The sequence below is a fragment of the Mastigoproctus giganteus genome, chromosome 5, assembly GCF_048544385.1.
Source record: "Mastigoproctus giganteus isolate SK-2022 chromosome 5, ASM4854438v1, whole genome shotgun sequence".
NCBI classification, from domain to species: domain Eukaryota; kingdom Metazoa; phylum Arthropoda; class Arachnida; order Uropygi; family Thelyphonidae; genus Mastigoproctus; species Mastigoproctus giganteus.
The window spans coordinates 66611256-66625937 of NC_143579.1; the positions used below are offsets into that span (position 1 = coordinate 66611256).

Consider the following 14682-nt stretch of genomic DNA (forward strand, 5'->3'; position numbering starts at 1 on the left):
TTAGCCAACGAGTTATAAATTACTGGAATAAGTTGCCTACATGGGTGGTAGAGGCTGACAGTTTGGGGAAATTCAAAGGTCATCTGGATAGTACCGTCGGGTCAGGGAAGCGTATAGGATGATAGGTTTAATTTTCTTTTCTTTTACTAATTATTATTATTTATTTATTTATTTTATTTATTATATTTTTTTATCATTGTTTTATTCGTTTTTTTTTTGGGATGGTGCAAGGAAGACCTTTCTTGCACCATGCGGCCATTACTAATACTAAATATTAAATACTAAAAAAATAAATAACAAAAACTGATCACTTACAGTAATTGCAATGTCATCATCCTGAAGAATCAATGCACTGTAGACACAAGCTAACTCATCTATTGAGAGCATTTTAAAACACATTGACTAAGATTAATAATTCAAGTTTCTTCAATGACGACTCTGTTTACACATCACAACATCCAACAAAGGTTGGTATTCTAAAATAGAAAAAAAACATTAGTTCACTGGCTAAGAATATCCCTATTCATCATGTTAGCACTAAACATTTAGTTGCACAGTAGCCATCCAATCAAAATTTCAGTGGACTAGTTCATTTTGCACCAAGAAGTACAAAATCTATTGCAAAAAATCAGTAATTTCATTTATAGCTTGTTTGTTGTTTGTTTATTTGGTTTTTAGGAGCATTAGCAACTAAGGCCATATTGCTCCGGGCATATGCAGTGGTCATTCCCGGACCTTTCCGCATCCTCTGTATTTGGTGGTGACGGGCTCGAACCCCGGACTAATCAAGAAGCGTGTGTTACGCACTGCTGCTCCTTCCCACCTGGCTACGGAGGCGCCCTCATTTATAGCATTGGATAAATAGAGTAGTACATTATCTTATTACTGTACTATGTAGATATTGTTTTAAATAAAAAAGACAATTACAAAAGCTTACAATGAAAAATGTTTATACACAGAGTAATGATATATAACCCCAAGGACTCACATCTCGTATGGGCTTGGCACATCCAGTGTTCTGAGCTGGATATCATCATTCTTCTCTTTCTTGGTGATTCCCTTCTACTTCTATCTCCCCCCTTCTCGGGGTAACTCAGATTTTTTTTTTTTTTTTTTTTTTTCCTGGTGCAGCAGAAGTCTCGGCTTCCTTGCACCATATGGCTAATAATAATAACTTTCTACTCTATGGATAAACTTTTTTTTTTATGACTCAGTGTCTTTGGAATAATTCCCCAATTTTAATTAAGCTAATTCATTAAATCTGTTATTTTCTGAACCAATTTATTAAAATCTACATTATCCTATAAAAGGCACAGATGCTTACAAGCACGGTTATGAAAATAGTTATATAAAAAAGTTAAAAATAAAAATTAAGAAAAGAAAGAAATAAAAATATAAAACCACGAAAATGGCTGCATAAAGCAATATCCAATAACATGTCATGCAAAATATAAGATATATAAATTTTTAAAAAATAAAAAAAACAGAGGGGAGCAGAAAAAGTGTGCACATGAAAAAGCACTATTTTCCAAAATATTCTTTTATATGTAAGATATCTGTTGTCAATATGCTTTGCTCAATAGTTGAGCGATGATTACAGAGGAAAGATTTGATGTAATGATCCAGATCAAATTGAAGCAATGGTTTTCCATTGCTTCAATTTGACCTTCATTCCAATTTCATTCCACAAAATCTCTAAAATCATTAATTTTTATTTCATATTTTATTAGAAAACTTAAATTTCTTATTCGTTTTTCACCATCTTGCCATGGAGACAAAAGTTCTTCCATATTCCACGTTTCCAGTAGCATATGTTTAAAATTTCTTTCAATTGCTCATAGTCAATGATATCATTATTTTCTTTATTTAATTTAAAATTACTGTTACATTAATAACCTATCCTTTAAAGATAAAACAATGCAGCATAATAACTTGTCACAAGGTAATTTTTTAAATGTGTTTTTACTTTTGAATTTAATTCCTTCGACTTCAACACAGTCTCAATTTTAGCTTCATAATTTCTTTAAGAATTTTCCAAATTAGCAATGGCATTGATAGTTCAAATAATTAATTTATCTGCTTTTACTATATATAGTGATGCTGCAACTTTGTAAAGCTTCTGAAAGGTAAGAGCTCCTACAGGATGTCAATCATTAGTGCTAAATCATTAAGAAATTCCAGATTTAAAAGTCAGTTTAATAATCCCGAATATTTAACTTCTGATTCAAAATGTTTGCACAAAGCAGGATAATTCTTCCAAACTGCAATTACCATCTGCAAGCTACAAGCTGCCCGTCATGACCAAAAAAAAACACACCCGATCTTTATAATTTCCATGTCAAGTTCTTTAGTAATCATCCTTAAATCGTGCTGGTTTTTAGGAGATTGGTGATATAATGCATACAGTTTTTTTTAAATTATTGCCTGTATGACATTACATTTTGGAACATTTTCTTCACAGCAAAGGTCTTGGCATAGTTTCAAAGTTTTGATGACATTTCATCTTTGGAAAGTTTATTTAATATTTCAGTTGCCTTCACCCCCCCCCCAACACCGCTGCTCACTAGTTCTTTGAATCACTGTCAAAATCACTTGGTATATTCAGCTACTGTGACTGTGTAAGCATAGACAGGAGAAATTTACTGAAAGGCATGGATCACTCATTTGTCCAAAAAACAGATGACTGCTTGGTGGAGTAAAGAGGAGCCACAACATAGGTTGACCAGAGGCTATTATCTATTATGCTGCCCCGTTCAGTGAATTTTTACCAGGTTAGGTTAGTTTACGCCAGTATAATAATATAAGATAAAATAAAATAAGATAACATATTGCCATATAACTCATAATTTCAATGTCTTCGTCAGAGGTCATCCATCAAAATAATATGAAAGGCAATATGCAGGCCTGTTTTCGACATGGTCTGTATGCTCTGAAACATGTGGTATGAAATGAGTTAGCAGGGCAACATGGCCGCCGCCAAAACAAAACCGGAAACTACATGACGCGTGATGGGGAGTGATTGGCAGGAACAATTGACTCGCTGCCTGTGTCATCGGGGAGTGGGAGGAGTCTCTTTGCGTCTATGGTTGGCAGGGCCACGTGACTCAGTGTGGGAGCTGACATTACGGAATGATGTCAGAGCTGCACTGAAACCGGAAGTTGAAGCGAGAATGGCAAATATAAACAGTTCTTATTCTTCAATAATAATATCTATGTTCACTTTCCAAAAATGAATAAATTATAATCAATAATCTAATTAATATTTTAATGTCATGCACCATATGCTGCAGAACTTGCATATGTGTTTGTACCGTATGCTTCAGTGTAAGATCTGTAGATGTTCAACTTAATTCGGTCAGTACTCAGCAATTAGCCAATCTTTATTTATATTTACAAATACTGTACCTTTATTGTGTATTACAATAAATGAAACTTTTATAATGAGGGACAAATAGGTACTTCAATCGGGCAATGGGACAAGAAGGTAAAAAGCGGGACTGTCCTGCCTAAATTGGGACATCTGGTCACTTTAGATTTAAACCTCAATGAGTTGCGGGAAACGGATATAGATGATTACAAAAACTATTTATGAATGTAAGTACGAACATTTAATTTTTTGTTCAGTAAAGTTTCATTGTTCATTTCCAAAAGAGGGCATGCATGGCGGCTCGAGAGCATGCTCCCGATCGTTTTGAGTCATTCACTTTTTTTAATTCCTTGTGAAAAGTTGAGCACAAAGAATTAATTATTTTCACTACTTTCTCTCGTTGCTTTAGGCTCTATAACTCTTAATTTGTCTGAGTGCATCATAAGGGACTTAATATAGGTAGTTCACAAGAAGGACTGCAAGCTAACTAATTAGAAAGAACAGAAGAAGTCACGTGATGAATGGAGCAACATGGCCACCAGCCAAAACCAGAAACTGCATTTAGTGAGGCAACATGATGACCAGCCAAAACTGGAAGCTGCAGTGAGTGGAGCAATGTGGCCGCCTCTTTGTGTACGTGATTGACAGAATAACGTGACTTGGTGTACGTGATTGACAGAATAACGTGACTTGGTGTACGTGATTGACAGAATAACGTGACTTGGGGTGGGAGGTGGCTGATTGTATCTTGAGTTGGGTCATGTGACTTTATCATGTGATTCAATCTTGATTACAATAGTGCATTTCAATACTTGATAAATTTATCAAGTGACTTTTATCATGTGACTTATCAATTCTGGATACTTTGTTCATTCCTTTTCTTTGTGATTTTGCAATGTGGTGTGCCTTTATTGTTGTTTGCCTTAAAGTGGAAAGATTTAAAGATTTTTAAATTATTTTTTGATTGTTTCTAATTTAATATTTACATACTTAATTTTTACTAATTAATTTTTTTCTTTCATATTACTCTTTCGCATAGTTCATTTTTAGTTATTAATACATAGTTCATTTGAACTTAGTAATACTTAGTTTATTTTTACTAATTAATTTATTCCTTATTACATAGTTAATTCTTCGTGAGTTTTTAGTTTATTTATCTCTTTAATTTTGTATTTAGTATGGATGCTACTGGATGGATATGAAGATTTGTATTGTTTGGAAAGAGATAGGCAAAGGCAGTGGTTGAGTGGTGTATGCGTGTTGGACTGATTGCATATGAGTATTAGCATTAGTAGAGGCATTTGATGCAAGAAAGTAAGCTTATGCAGCATCAGCCAAAAAAAAAAAAAACACTTCCACTTCACCCCTCTGTTCGTTCAAAATACCTGTCCAGCTGAGCCTTAAACTTATTTAGGCTATCAACTTCCACGACAAGGGATGGAAGTCTGTTCCACCAACCAACCACCCGCTGGCTAAAGGCAAATTTCCGCACATCTATCCTACATCTGTCATTCCTCAATTTGAATTTATGCCCTCTCAGGTGATTATTCTGAGCGAGAGGAAGAATCCCATCAGCTCAAACCATTCATGGCTTTCTACACCTCTATCAGATCACCTCGCTGCTACCTAGTCTCCAGACACTGTAATTTGCAAAACTTAAGCCTTTCTTCATAAGAGCACACCTTTGTTCCATTCACTAATCTTGTTGCCCTTCTCTGTACTCGTTCCAGCAGCTCTACATCCTTCTTGAAATGAGGCCTCCAGACCTGTATACAGTACTCTAGGTGTGGCCTGACCATTGCCTTATACAAGGGAATAATCACCTCCTTATCCCTGCTAGAAAAATTCCTATATATCATTGACAATACACCATGAGCTACTCTTGCAGCCCGTCTGCACTGCTCAGAGAACTTCATATCTGCCTGCACAACCACACCCAGGTCCCTTTCATTCTCTACCACTGTCAGTATAGTACCACAGAGTTGATACGTTGCTCTGGGGTTGCTGTTTCCCATGTGTAGTACTTTACGTTTGTCAATGTTAAACTTCATTTGCCACCTCTCAGCCCATCTGCTCAACCTTTCCAGATCCTGTTGCAGCAGCATAGTGTCAGTAGTGTCCTTGACAACCCTGCCTACCTTTGTATCGTCTGCAAACTTCGACATTAAGCTTGATATACCACCATCAATATCATTTATGAATACAGAAAACAATAATGGACCCAACACTGAGCCTTGAGGGACTCCACTAATAACATTAGTCCACGACGAGCAGTGTCCATTGATTACCACTCTCTGTCTTCTCCCCCTCAGCCACCCCTTTATCCACAGCAGCAATTTGCCTCCAATGTCACACTGCTCCAATTTGTGCAGCAGTCTTCCATGTGCAACAGTATCAAAAGCCTTTCTAAGATCCAAGTATATAATATCAAAGTTATTCCCTGCATCCAGTTCCTTTGTGACTGCATCATAGTATCCAATCAAATTGGTCAGGCAAGACTTCCCCTTAACAAAACCATGCTGTGTCCGAGCTATAACTGAAGTCTTGTCTAAATGATCCTGCAGTGCTTCTTTAACTAGTGCCTCCATTAATTTTCCTGGAACAGAAGTTAAACTCACAGGTCTATATTACTTGTGTCAGCCTTTGATCCTCCTTTGTGAATTGGGGTCACATTTGCACATCTCCAGTCTGTGGGTACCTCCCCTGAGTCCAAGGAAGCTCTCATAATTATGGCTAAGGGTTTGCTTACTTCCTTTAATATAACTGGATAGATCCCATCCACCCCGGGTGCCTTTCTTGTGTTTATCTTCAACAATTTCTCCTCCACTTTACTCTCAGTTATTACAAGATTCATTAGCTTACTACTAGAGTTGAATACACCTCTGGCTTTCCCCTCGCAAAATAACTCCTCATGTGTGAATGTCAATGCAAAATATTCATTTAGTTTGTTAGCTACCTGAGGAGGATCATCAACAGTTGACCCATCGATATCAAGTGGACCAATCTGATTCATCCCCTTCCTTCTAGAGTTTACATAAGTAAAGAACTCTTTGCTGTTTTTCTTTGCATCCCTTGCCAAAGATTTCTCGTAATCTGCCTTCGCCTGCCTAATCTCCTTTGTAACTTGGTTACAGATCAACTTGTCTCTATCATAGGCTTCTGTGTCATGTGTTAATTTGTATGTGTCCCATGCATGTTTCTTCTCTGCCATATGCCTCATCAGTTCATCTGACATCCATTTAGGCCTAAACCTTGTACAATATTTCTTAGTTGGTATGTAAAGCCTAGTAGCTTCCAAGATAAGTTCTTTGAATGCTTCCCATTTTGCATTTGCTGTTGGTAACATCATCAGTTGGTCCCACTGTATAGAATTTAAATACTGTCTCAGTACATCGTAGTCGCCTTTACAAAAGCAATAACCCTTCCCTTTACCCCTAATGGTAGTTACCTCTTTGAGTAAATCCCACTTCAGCACACTGTGATCACTGCCCCCTAGTGGTTCATTTATCTGCAGATTCTTAATGCATGAAGAATCACTGCTGATAATCAAATCAAGAATATTCCTCCCTCTAGTTGCCTCCCGAACATGCTGATGTAGAAAACAATCATCCAATAAATCCACAAAAGCCTTGCTAGTGTGTGAGTTACCAGCCCCCAAATTCCAGTCAATATCTGGGAAATTAAAATCTCCCATTATAAGACTCTCTGATTTACTGGCCCACTCTATTTCCCTGTACAGTTTCTTATTATACTCATCAGAGTCATTAGACCTATAGCACATCCCTACTCTCAATTTTGATCTCCCAATGCTTATGTCACACCAAACTGACTCGACACTGCACTCTCCAGCGATGTCGACTGGCTTCACTTCCTTGGATTTTATGTGTTTCTTAACTAATAGCATAACCCCTCCTCCCTTCCTATCCTTTCTGTAGACGTTGTACTCCCCAAATTCCAGTTCTGCATTCCTTATATCTGTATGACACCACGTCTCTGATATCCCAACAATATCTGCCTTTGATGTTTTGAGCAATACCTCAAATTCATGAAATTTATTTACTAAACTCCTAGCATTGGTGTACACGCAAGTATACATGCACCTATTTCTATTCTTAGCTACCCTAACACAACCCATGTGTTTACTTGTACCGCAATGACTCCCGGCAGTCTCTGAAATATCCTGCATCTTGTTTTTCAGGCTTCTGCTCATTCCAATAGAAGCAGTGCAAGAATCTCTTTCACTTCTGCCAGTGGTTACTGTTAATCTATTCGTCTTTGTTTCCCCCCAATCTAGCAGTTTTCCGACCCACCTAACACTGCCTCGATAGCATCAGCAAATATTCTTGCACCCTTTCTATTTAAGTGGATAAAGGGGTGGCTGAGGGGGAGAAGACAGAGAGTGGTAATCAATGGACACTGCTCGTCGTGGACTAATGTTATTAGTGGAGTCCCTCAGGGCTCAGTGTTGGGTCCATTATTGTTTTCTGTATTCAGAAATGATATTGATGATGGTATATCAAGCTTAATGTCGAAGTTTGAAGACGATACAAAGGTAGGCAGGGTTGTCAAGGACACTACTGACACTATGCTGCTGCAACAGGATCTAGAAAGGTTGAGCAGATGGGCTGAGAAGTGGCAAATGAAGTTTAACATTGACAAATGTAAAGTACTACACATGGGAAACAGCAACCCCAGAGCAATGTATCAACTCTTTGGCACTACACTGACAGTGGTAGAGAATGAAAGGGACCTGGGGGTGGTTGTGCAGGCAGATATGAAGTTCTCTGAGCAGTGCAGATGGGCTGCAAGCGTAGCTCACGGTGTATTGTCAATGATATATAGGAATTTTTCTAGCAGGGATAAGGAGGTGATTATTCCCTTGTATAAGGCAATGGTCAGGTCACACCTAGAGTACTGTATACAGGTCCGGAGGCCTCATTTCAAGAAGGATGTAGAGCTGCTGGAACAAGTACAGAGAAGGGCAACAAGATTAGTGAATGGAACAAAGGGGTGCTCTTACGAAGAAAGGCTTAAGTTTTGCAAATTACAGTGTCTGGAGACTAGGCACCAGCGAGGTGATCTGATAGAGGTGTATAAAGACTTGAATGGTTTGAGCATGCTCATTGTTGATGGGATTCTTCCTCTCGCTCAGAATAATCACCTGAGAGGGCATAAATTCAAATTGAGGAAAGACAGATGTAGGATAGACGTGCGGAAATTTGCCTTTAGCCAGCGGGTGGTTGGTTGGTGGAACAGACTTCCATCCCTTGTCGTGGAAGTTGATAGCCTAAATAAGTTTAAGGCTCAGCTGGACAGGTATTTTGAATGAACAGAGGGGTGAAGTGGAAGTGGTTTTTTTTTTGGCTGATGCTGCATAGGCTTGCTTTCTTGCATCAAATGCCTCTACTAATGCTAAAAAAAAAAAGTGTATCCCATCCCTGTAGAAGCATTCTCTCCTGTTAACAAGTACAGTCCAGGCTGAAAAAAAATTCTACCCCTCGAGCCTTGCACAATCTTTCCAGGGCCGAATTGATCGACAAGGTTCTCATCATATACTCCCTCCTATCGTGTCTGGGCAGAATTGCAGACACTTTCAAATTCAACCCTATTTCACGGCTTTTTTTCAACAGTGACCTGTACTTGTTAAGGTCACTGTTGAATGGTCTTGCCTAGTGATGTGTGGCGGTTCGTGGTTCTGCAAGAGTAGGATGGCTTTGTGTGATGTGTATGGTTTTCAAAAGTAAGAGGCAAAAGGCTGTGTGTGTGTGGTTGAATGGCATATGCATGTTGGTCTGATTGCCCGTGACCATGAGTGTCCATCTTGTGGGAGTGGGATGAAATTGGTTGATAGGAAGGATTATGGATGAGTTGAATGTTGTGGAGCATAAGGTGTGTGATTGGAAGAGTTTTTGCCGAGAGGTATGTATGAAAGTTTGTATGGAGGAGAATGGTAAGCTTGGTGGAGAGGAAGCGATTGTGGAGACAGATGAGAGTACGTTTGGGAAGCAAAAGTTTAACAGAGTTAAGTGAGGGGAAGGAAAGTGGGTGTTTGGTATGAAAAAACATTTTCATTTTTTCATTCTCTATTCTCTACAAAGAAAAAATGACGTGTCGTTTTTTCGTTGTAGAGAATAGGAGTACAGAGGTCTTAATACAGATAATCAAAGACAACATTCTTCCTGGATCAACCATAGTGTCTGACTGCTGGAGGGTATACAAATGCTTAGCGAATGAGGGTTTTCAACATCTTCGAGTAAATCACAGCATGCATTTCAAGGATCTAGACAGCAGAGCTCATATGAACAGCATTGAGGGAATGTGGAGCACCATCAAGAGAGGACTTCAAGGTACACATCAGGTACAGGATCATTTTGATCTGTATCTGGCTGGGGTACATGTGGATGCAGAAACACACAGGTAAGAAGGTATCAGGTAAGGCACTGTTTCTGCGATTCATCGAGGCCATCATCGGTATGTATCCCTTCAGCAGAAAAGATTAATAGGTAACTTTCTTTTTATTAGCATTAGTAGAGGCATATAATGCAATAAAGCAAGCTTATGCAGCATCAGCCAAAAAAAACCCCACTTCCACTTCACCCCTCCATTCGTTCGAAATACCTGTTCAGCTGAGCCTTAAATTTATTTAGACTATCGACTTCCACGACAAGGGATGGAAGTCTGTTCCACCAACCAACTACCTGCTGGCTAAAGGAAAATTTCCGCACGTCTATCCTACATCTCTTTCCTCAATTTGAATTTATGCCCTCTCAAGTGATTATTCTGAGCAAGAGGAAGAATCCCATCAGCACTGAGCATGCTCAAACCATTCAAGGCTTTATACACCTCTATCAGATCACCTCGCTGGTGCCTAGTCTCCAGACACTGTAATTTGCAAAACTTAAGCCTTTCTTCGCAAGAGTAACCCTTTGTTCCATTCACTAATCCTGTTGCCCTTCTCTGTACTCGTTCCAGCAGCTCTACATCCTTCTTGAAATGAGGCCTCCAGACCTATATACAGTACTCAAGGTGTGGCCTGACCATTGCCTTATACAAGGGAATAATCACTTCCTTATCCCTGCTAGAAAAATTCCTGTATATCAGAGTGTAGTACCACAGAGTTGATACGTTGCTCTGGGGTTGCTGTTTCCCATATGAATTTGGGATGTTTCCCATATTGTTTGCAAGTTTTCTTTTGTTTTGTTTCACACTGAATTTGAATGTTTTCTAAATTTTAATTTTGCTGAGTATGTTTAGTATGGATGCTGTTGTGGGTCAGCAGTTTTTGTATGGTTTTCGAAAGTAAGGGGCAAAAGGCTGTGTGTGTGTGGTTGAATGGTGTATGCATATTGGTCTGATTGCCTACGAGTATGAGTGTCCATCTTGTGGGAGTGGGATGAAAGTGGTTGATAGGAAGGATAGTGATGGATGTGAATGGTCTTGTCGAGTGATGCATGGTGAGAATGCTGATCAAGTGACTAGATCTGTGCGGAGTAGGTCACGATTCTGCAAGAGTAGGATGGCTTTGCCTGATGTGTTCTTGTTGTATATGTGGGTGCAACGAGATTCGAATGCAAGGATTATGAAGGAGTTGAATGTTGCGGAACATACAGTGTGTGACTGGAAGAGTTTGTGTAGAGGAGAATAGTATGCTAGGTGGTAAGGGAGAGAAATGGGGAATAAAAAAGGGGGGGAAGTAACTTCGCTTCTTACAGATATATATATATATATCCGATAATTCAAAATAAAACAAAATAAAAACATAAGCCAGTAGTACGGCAAAAATGTAGAGCGAAAAATTAACATAAAAATAACGTAAAATAAAATAAACCAAACAGGAAAGGGAAAGTGAAGGTAATAAGACATAAAACAGTAGCTGATTGTACCCTATATAATTTAGCACTTTAAATCCAGTTAATAAAACCGATGTCAAATTTAAAATAATGCCAATTATAATATAATTTAGCGGTACCCACCTCAAAGGTACCAGTTCCGAAAAACGTGAAATATCACCAAAAAAGGTTAAAAGAACTACTAAAAGCAAAACAAAATATCAAAATAATAGACTGACCATTATGCCCCATATCGGCAGAGGACCACGAGGCCAATAATGGTCATGGAATCGCTGAATTTCAATCGCCATACAAATTGTTGCAAAGGCGAAAAGATCAAAGAACCCAACCACCCATTCCTTTTCTTATTTTATTTTATGTTAAACTTTAAGCCATTATTTAAATATATATATATATATATACTCAAAAAAAAAAAAGTTAGTCCATGGTCATATCTTTGTGCAAAGACATACATGCATTCAACATATATGTATTCCATGTGGAATGAAAGAAAAAAAAAAGGGGGGGGGGAGGGTAACTTTGGTTCTTACAGATATATATACTCAAAAATAAAAGAAGCTACTCCATGGTCATATTGTCCAAAGACATGCATTCAACATATATGTATTCCATTTGAAATGAAAAAAAAAAAAGAGGGGGAAAGTAACTTTGTTTCTTTCAGGTATATATATATTTAAAAATAAAAGAAACTACTCCATGGTCATATCTTTGTCCAAAGGCATGCATTCAATATATATATATATATATATATATTGCATTTGGAATAAAAAACAAAAGGGGGAAGTAACTTCATTTCTTACAGATATATATAAATAAAAAAATTTTTAATCAATCTTACTTACATATTTGTTTTGATTAAATGAATTGTGACCAGTGTCATGTTTGTATTACAGTTATCCTTATTATCATTGTGTTGCTCTTTTTATAAGGAAATTCTCGTTATAATCTTTGCTGAATTATATTGGTTCTGTGTATTGTTTGTTCATGTATCTGGAATTTAATTTCTTAAATTTGTCCAGTGTAAGCTGCTTTGGAGTGTTAATGTCCTTGCATGCATCCAGGACGCAATGACAATCGGGTTAAAAAAAAAAAAAAAAAAAGTTAGTTGGTACACGCACAGTTGTAGCCTACCTCCTTGTGGTGTGGACAGATGCTGAGGAGGCCAGGTGACAAAACAGCTAGATACAACTAAACAACACATACAGTGCACAAACATAAGCTAAGGTGACCAGATCCTTAGTATTCCAATGCAGAACATCTGGGAGGGGATTTTATAACCCCCTAAAAACAATATACATATATATATATTTTTTTTTATTTATAAAAAAATATTCACATACAAAATATAAATTAAATACTTCTTTGAACTAAACTTATAAAATAAAATATCACACTTTTTAAAAAAAAAAAAATATATATATATTTTTTTTTTTTTTTCACCGAAAGGCTGAAATTCAGTACATATAGGTACCCCCTCATGTTGGACAGACAACTTGTGTGATTCAGACCTTCTAATATTCGTAAAATCGGACAAATGCTAACTTCTTGTGATTTTCTCTTGTACAGAAGCTGTTTGACCAAATAAAAATAGAATAATAAATATAATGTATAGGATATTAAGAAATATTAAAATTTTGGGAGGAAATGGGCCTGTAGTACTGGGATCCATTGCTTAAATATAAATACGTATATCCAGTAAAAAAGTTTAATACACACTAACGGAATGGAGACGTTAGAGACTAAATGCGCACAGTTGTGCGTGCCACAGAGTAGTAACATATCTTACTTCTTTGTGGTGCGCGCAATGCGTGGGCACGGGATTGGCCATTCAACCACAGATTAGTGTCCATTTTTGCTGGATGGACGTGTGTGGTTATGCTTCCAGCGCTTATCTAGTCTCAAGCTGTCCCGGAAGCAATACAGTACTACAAGTTAGTGTTTTCAGCGTTTCTACGGTCAGTTCTTTTTTTGTTGACGTCCACAACTTATTTACTACGGGAAAAAATCTTTCCGTTGTCCCATTGGTTCTCAGCAAACATAATGCAAATGATTTGTATGGAGGCTACATGTCCAATCCGAGACAGTTTGCAACGCGGGACAAATGACAGAAATCCGAGACTGACATCTGGTCACTTTAGTTGCATGCATTTCTGGCCATTTACAGAGCTCTGTATTCAACACAGGTTACTTAGGCAGAGTTCTGACCACGATTTCTTTCCAAGTGTTTATTACTGGATGTTAGTTTGAGATTCTTTCCAGGTGTGAGGGAAGCATCCCCACAAAAGCGGGGTTTGGGGAAAAAGAAAGAAAAAATATCATTTCTGTACTGGTTTAAACGTAATGTCCCCTTTTCTTCGTTTCAGCTTGGACATTGTTTCTTCTTTTTTAACGTGCCATTCCATCCTCTTGAAACGAGTCCGGTTTGGGCAGCCGTGTTGTCCCGTGATATCTAGAAACATCTATCGTGTGGGATGTGGCTTGTTCTCCCCTCCCCGCCGTGGCGCGCCAAAGCTATGTACGTCACGCACTTTCCGGTTCTGGCGGCCATGTTCAGTGCATTCTTACCAAAGTAATTGATATGCCCAGCCCTAGTCTTGGTTAGGCTGTTCATCTCCCGCCTTACCGCTGTTTTAATAGCCGAAAACGAGTTCCCTATTTTAAAACAGCGGTAGGGGGATGGGGAATAAACACCCTAAGACTAACCATAGCGGGCTATTCATATGCAGTGACGTCACGCCTCCTCGCAACGATCAACCGGAAGGGTACCAGCTTGTAAAGTTTAACCGGAAAATCCTAAACATTGAAGTAAGAATGAAAACATTGAAGAAAAGGCAAAAGAATGAAAATGAAGGAACTCACCGTTACCGCCAGGGACAGAAAATTGTCAATATGGCGTCTGAGTATATTAAAATATCAGTGTACTAGCGGTCCCATGTGATGGAAATCGGAATTAATAGATATAAAATGCTGAAGAGATATTATTATTATTAGCTACATGGTGCAAGGAAACCTGAGGCTTATACTGCACCAGCAAAAAAAAAAAAAAAAATTCCCTGAGAGAGAGTCAAAAATAGAAAGGAATCACCAAAAAACAGAAGTATAAATATATGCAAAACTACTGCAGGGATGCGTGAATACGTGCACAGTGTGTTTGGTGATAAACAAATAAAATTCGTCTCTTGTATTCACCATTTCTTTGTATACTGCGCTTTTCATCTATCCCCACAAACAAAAATCTAACGGAGTGAGGTCTGGAGACCTTGGTGGCGAATGAACTATTTCTAGGGGCCAAATCTACGAAGTCACACCATGGAAACAACGAACTGTGGCAGCTAACCTTACACTGGCCAGACTAATCACAGGACGACTTGAAACCACTGATATCAGTGACCTAATAAAAATTCCCCGAATTTCCGGAAGAAGTCAACTGGACACAAGGTTCCCACTGAATGTCAGTTTCAGCAA

The 14682-nt window shown here is 38.2% G+C and overlaps 1 protein-coding gene across 1 annotated transcript in view; it reads right to left on the minus strand.

Moving 5' to 3' along the window:
* Nucleotides 1–14184, minus strand: part of LOC150085460 (large ribosomal subunit protein P1-like) — a 41462-nt gene extending 27278 nt beyond the window's left edge. Inside the window, exons 1-2 of the mRNA XM_090373268.1 lie at nt 14077–14184; nt 316–476 (exon numbers count right to left, since the gene is read on the minus strand). Coding sequence (XP_090229394.1) covers nt 316–399 — 84 coding nt within the window. The 5' untranslated portion in view covers nt 400–476; nt 14077–14184. The remainder of the gene's footprint in view (nt 1–315; nt 477–14076) is intronic.
* Nucleotides 14185–14682: the final 498 nt, after the last annotated feature.